This window comes from Nicotiana tomentosiformis, chromosome 7, assembly GCF_000390325.3.
Source record: "Nicotiana tomentosiformis chromosome 7, ASM39032v3, whole genome shotgun sequence".
NCBI classification, from domain to species: Eukaryota; Viridiplantae; Streptophyta; class Magnoliopsida; order Solanales; family Solanaceae; genus Nicotiana; species Nicotiana tomentosiformis.
Window position 1 is genome coordinate 99183932 of NC_090818.1, and position 6029 is coordinate 99189960.

The following is a 6029-nucleotide window of genomic DNA, read 5'->3' on the forward strand; positions in this document are numbered from 1 at the left end:
CTCTTTATAGTTGGAGTAGTAAGCCTCTACATGGAAGCTCCTACCTCTCCTCATTTGAAAGTCGCTAGAAGAATTTTTCGTTACCTAAAAGGTACGATTGACTTTGGGCTATTTTATTCTTCTTATAGTAATTTCAACCTTATAGGATTTTGTGATAATGATTACGCGGGGATATTGATGATAGAAAAAGCACAACCGATTTTGTATTTTTCTTGGGTGATTCTATTATTTCTTGAAGTTCAAAGAAACAGTCCATAGTTACTCTCTCGACTTGTGAAGCTGAATATATAGCAGCAACATCATGTACATGTTATGCTATTTGGTTGAGAATATTGTTGAAGGAGCTCAATTTGCCACAAATTGAAGCTACATAGATTTGTATTGATAACATATCCGCACAGACACTCGTTAAGAATCCAGTGTATCACGATCAAAGCAAGCATATAGATACAAGGTATCACTTCATCAGAGAATGTATTGCCAAGAAGGAAGTCAAACTCAAATATGTGAAGACTCATGATTAAGGTGCGGATATCTTTACAAAACCTCTCAATTTTAAAGATTTTTCAGAGATTGAGATAAAGACTTGGAATGAAGAAGAAAAATCAAAATTAAAAAAGAGATTTATGGAACCAATTAAAACAAAAGAACTAAAAGAAAAAGAAAAGATAATGTCAAGTGGTGCAATTAGTTTTCACAAACTCAGACTTGGCAACCAACTTGGTAACAAGATCTACAACTTGCAAATGCAAATTGCAAAGAGAAAACAATCTGATTGGTTGCAAGGGACAACAACTTCTATTATAAATAAGAGCATCCGCTCTTCATTTCAGACGCACCAAAAGCAGAGAAAAGCGAAGTTAGAAAGAGTAATCCACATATTGTAGTCTATGAGATAAATAGTGAGTGTGAGTAATATTGTAGTGAGGTGTTTAAAATAAAGAGTGTTATTTCTTTCGAAGTTGTAGTAGTCTCTTGACACTACTAAGTTGTAATATTATAGTAGTAATATTGCTCCACTAGGGTATTGTATTTTACCCGTTAAAAGATTTGGTGTCGTTGTTACTCTCTTGTGTTATTGTTATTTACCGTGGATATTATTCCTGGGCAGGATATTATTTTTCCCAACAGTGACCTCCTGGTCACATGTCAACAATTTTACCAGTTACGCCAAGGCTTTCCTTCCGTCAATATGCTCTTTAAAAAGATAGGCAAATTAGCATATAAAATCAAGAATATAGAAAATTAAACTAGAATTAATCTTACAGCGAGTGTGTGTTGAATCTCTTTCAATGTGTATGTTGACTATGCTTGAATCTTCTTTAGTTATTTTTTATACTTATATTTTTTGAGTTGCAAAATTCATTACCATGTAGAGACGATTGTTATGCTTCACATTCGGGGGTTTGCCTTCCGCAACACACCAGAAGATCTTATGCATTTTTTATGTGTATTTTTGAGGGGAAAAAAGGTGTACTCCTTTTGAACCCCAGGAATTAACTTAAGTCGTTCGGGAAAGAGGCCTTCCCGTCTTCTTTTTGCGCCTTCTAGGTGTCCTTTTCTTCTTCTTTTTTTTTTTCCCGAATGTGGCGAGGTCACTCATCAGAATGTGCGTAAAAAGAAATGTTCTAAGAAGCATTAATCAGAATGCGCTGGAAACGTGCAGGATTATTTCGAATCATCATGCTACAAATGGCAATAAACAGGAAAGTTCAAATTATCTGGGATAACAATTACATATTCTTTGCTGGTTGATCAGAAAACTTCTTAGTGAAAGGCTTGCTGAACTTCTCATGTAGTTTGTGGAGGAAAAAGAAAAGTTTGTTTTGGAAAAGTTGAGGACTCAAAAAAGAAAACGTAGAAACACAGATTTTAAAATCGTGAAGAAGAAAATGAATAGAAGAAACTATAAGAACATCTCATTGCAACAAGACTTTGTACAAGTTAGATTACATAAACTGAGGCTGGTGTAGTACTCCGTCCATTTAAAAAAGATTGTCTTAGTTTGACTTAACATAAACTTTAATAAAGAATTAAATACTTTTAAAATATATAGTTTTAAATAAACTATAACATTTGTATAGCTGTAAAACTTTTGAAACTTGTGATGGTCTTAAATCTGCCATATCATTTGTGTGACTATAAATATGCTTCATATTAAGGAAATATTGAAAGGTGTCAATCTTTTTGAAACGACCTAATAAGTAAATAACGTCAATCTATTTGAAACGGAGGGAGTATTATTATCCAATAAGGTACTATTACCACATGCAATAAATTAAAAAGAAAATCAATGTATCCATGAGATAAACTATAAGAACATGTTTGATCTATAAATGATACAGGTCTGTACGTCTATGCCACAAACTTGTACGTCTGAAATGTTCAAATTTTAGAAAAGCAGAAGGGAAGTTTAAACACTAGAAATCATGAAACTAGCTTACTTATCATCAACAGGCACCATTGCAACAGAGTCTTTGTTGATAGCCTTCTTATACTTGTACCTTTTTGCAACCGCAAGAAAAGCAAAGAAGTTTAAGACACTTAAAATGGCCAACAACAAGAAGAAGTAATGCAGCTTGCCGCGATTTTGATTGTCCGCTATCCATCCTGGCTTTCCATTCCTTGTGCTAATATCTGTGACAATGGTTACTAAGAACGAGCTCACATAACTTCCAAGTGCAGTGGTCGTGAGAGAGAGGGCAGCGCACAAGCTCCTCATTGAATCAGGTGCTTGATCATAGAAAAACTCCAACTGACCGATAAATGTGAAAACTTCAGCACAACCAACTATCATATATTGGGGAATTTGCCAAAATACTGACATTGGCACATTGGTGGTGTTATAGTAATTGTGCCTTCTTACTATGCCCAGCCTAACTACCTCTACAATGGCTGCAGATACCATTGCAAAGACTGATATGACGAGCCCAGTCCCCATCCGTTGAAGTTGAGTCAAGCCATTTTTGTGACCTGTAAACTTTCGAACAAATGGGATAAGCAGTCTATCATAGATAGGAACCCAGAGAATCACAGCCATGGTGTCAAAAACAGAAAGTGAAGCCTCAGGAATTCTAAATTTTCCTAAATGTGTATCCATGTATGTAGCTTGCAGCACAAACATATTACTCATTTGGTTATACACTGTGCTGAAGATAATTCCAGTAGCCCAAATAGGTAGCAACTTGATAACAGACTTGAGCTCCTCAACTTGTGTTACTGTGCAAAGCCTCCAATTGTTTATTGAACCTCTATTCTCATCTGACTCTAGCTTCACAGCAGCTTTGTCGAAAAAACTGCAGAGTAACAAACATCCAAGTTAAAGATCTCATAAAACTTAATGCGATAAGTATCATGAAAGTTTAATCAGTTTCAAACTAGATATAATTACACCCATATAGCATCGAGGATGATCATATAAGGTATCCATGACTAGATCATGAGCCCTTTGGATGTCATAGTTAGTAAGTTAATCTTTATGTTGCTTCTGAAGATTTCATAATTCACAAGCATACCTCAACTCATTTGTATGAGCAAGTTTGCGACTCCCTTTGATGGCAGATTCAGCTTCGTCTGCAGTCTCATGTAGCAGAGATTTTTCAGCAGGCAATGCAAGTCGGTATTTTCTAAAAGAAGCCACAACAACCTGGCATATACGCGTCAAAGGGCTGCCTCCAGGCTTTTGGTATCGATATAGCCGGGTGCCTGAAAAGAAAGATACAACAGCAAGTGCCATGGCCACAGCAGGAACACCAAACCCCCATCCCCAGCCAATGTCTTGTTGTATCCAGACTATCAATGAAGAAGCAACGAGAGCCCCAACATTGATGGAGAAGTAGAACCAATTAAAGAAGGAATTCTTGTGGTTTCTCTCAATAGGATCAGCATCATCGAACTGGTCTGCTCCATAGGATGAGACACATGGCTTGATCCCTCCAGTTCCCAGTGCTACTAAGTAGAGTGCAATAAAGAATACAGAAGTTTGACCGTCGGTCGCATGACATTTATCTTTTTCATAGCAAGTTGGCTTAAGCCCTGGCACTGATGCCGAAATTGTCAACAATGTCATCCCCTTTGAATGATAAGAAAAATCAGTTAAGAAAGTACAAAATAAAATATTAGATTTATAGATGGTATACTTCTCCAAACCGAATATAATAAAAACCTAGAAAAACAACAAAAGAGACAACAGCCAAATAAACTCACACAAACATAGATAATAGAGAATATGGCAATAGTCCAGTATCTTCCAAGATAAGAATCAGCAAGAAATGCTCCGAGCAAAGGCATGACATAGCATGTCCCTGACCAATTTGATTGATTTTTTGAAGCAGTTGTGTTATGCTGATTGAGTTGATTCTTAAAATAAAGGACAAGATTGGTACTCATCCCATAATATGCCAATCTTTCAGAGCATTCATTCCCTGTCAAGTATTAACAATATTTTAAAATCAATAATTATGGTATTAGAACAGAGAATATATATGATGATAAAGATTAGTATGTTTACCAAGTATGTAAGGGCAAGCCTTCCAAGTTCCTGTTTTCTTCTTATTTGCAGGCTTATTCCGATAATCCACGGTTCCATCCTTGGTATAGATATCTTCTTCTGCCATGGCCTAACAAAGAAGAAAAACAATGCTTTCTAGATGTGGTTTTCGTCACTCCAATAATTATCTGAAACACGTCGTTAAAATCAATTTAGAGGGAGCCAAAAGATTGAGCTATGGCTCCACCCTTTTTTCCTTAGATAGAATATCTCAGAAATCTAAAACACTCTATTCTAAAGTTCATTCACATAACCAAAGATAAAGTTATTGTTGGCAGCATAGGTGCAATTCAGTTTTGGATGTACCAAACTCATTAGCTTTGTCCATCGGCCAGTAAAATGGCTAGATACATCTTGAAAAAGGTTCTCTTAGTTTGTTGGAGAATTAATGGCTCATGTTTTTACATCTGCTTTTCTTATGCTATCAAACAATAGAAAAAAAGTCAAACAAAGAAAAGGAGTAAACTCTCCTCGTAAATTCAGCAACCATTTTGTTCTATTTTTGTTTTCTTCTTATTTCTAATTCTCATAAATGCACAAAGCGGTAGTCATATTTGACAATTTTATTTATTGAACCTATCAGATTTTAGAAATACTAAAATGGAGTAAGTAAATACCATTAGAATCTAGAATTGATTGCCTTGTATCTTCACGAGTTAACCGAACTTTGCCCACAACTTGTAGAGTCTACAATATTAATCATGTAGTACTTTCATTATGAGTCCTAAAATCTCTCTATGTTTTACTAGTAAATAAAAAAAAAGGAACTAAACTTAGCAAACAAATAAACTTATGAACTTCCGAAAATGGAAAACAAATCTCGCCAGAGCAGAAAAGCAAAATAGACGTTCATAAATAATTACTGTTTGTTAACTCCCATTGACTTCATCGACGACAAATGCTCCATTTATTGAATTTATGAAACGACAAACAAAGAGTTTAGTTTCTTTCTCTTTCTCTTTCCCTTTCTCTTACACTCTGTTTGGATCATCGTTACTCATCGTTTTATAATGTATTATATTGTACTGTATTGTACTATATTGTATCATTTTATGGATACAATTTGCTATTATGAGTTTACTAAAATAACCTCAATTGTTTTAAATATTATAAATTTATAAGAATTATTCATAAAAATAATTTCAGTAAATCTCCTTATACCAATTTCTCACCAATTATGTCTTATAAATATATGAACCAATTAAATTCATATAAATTCTAACAAAATTAGCGAAACAAGCTACTAATATTATTTAGACTATTATTCTTGAAAAGACCCAGAAAACTAAAGTTCAAGATGAGACCAAAAAGTCAAAACATTAGTAAGAAATAAAAGAACTAAATGAAATTAAACATTGTCTACTGGGCAGCAGCAGATAGAAGTAGTTCAAACTTGACTTTGAGGATTAATAATATTGGAGTTCTTCTTGGCAAGAACAGTGAGAACGAACCTTGTTATTGGACGACGGCAAACGAAACA

General features: G+C 34.7%; 1 protein-coding gene across 1 annotated transcript; it reads right to left on the reverse strand.

Annotated features, from left to right (window-relative positions):
* Window positions 1–2278: 2278 nt before the first annotated feature.
* On the reverse strand, window positions 2279–4907 carry LOC104096674 (protein NRT1/ PTR FAMILY 8.1-like). The gene is made up of 4 exons (XM_070181768.1): window positions 4511–4907; window positions 4207–4424; window positions 3516–4072; window positions 2279–3296 (listed from the first exon to the last, which is right to left on the reverse strand). The coding sequence occupies exons 1-4, from the start codon at window positions 4614–4616 to the stop codon at window positions 2441–2443; spliced, it is 1737 nt and encodes a 578-aa protein (XP_070037869.1). The 5' UTR covers window positions 4617–4907; the 3' UTR covers window positions 2279–2440.
* Window positions 4908–6029: the final 1122 nt, after the last annotated feature.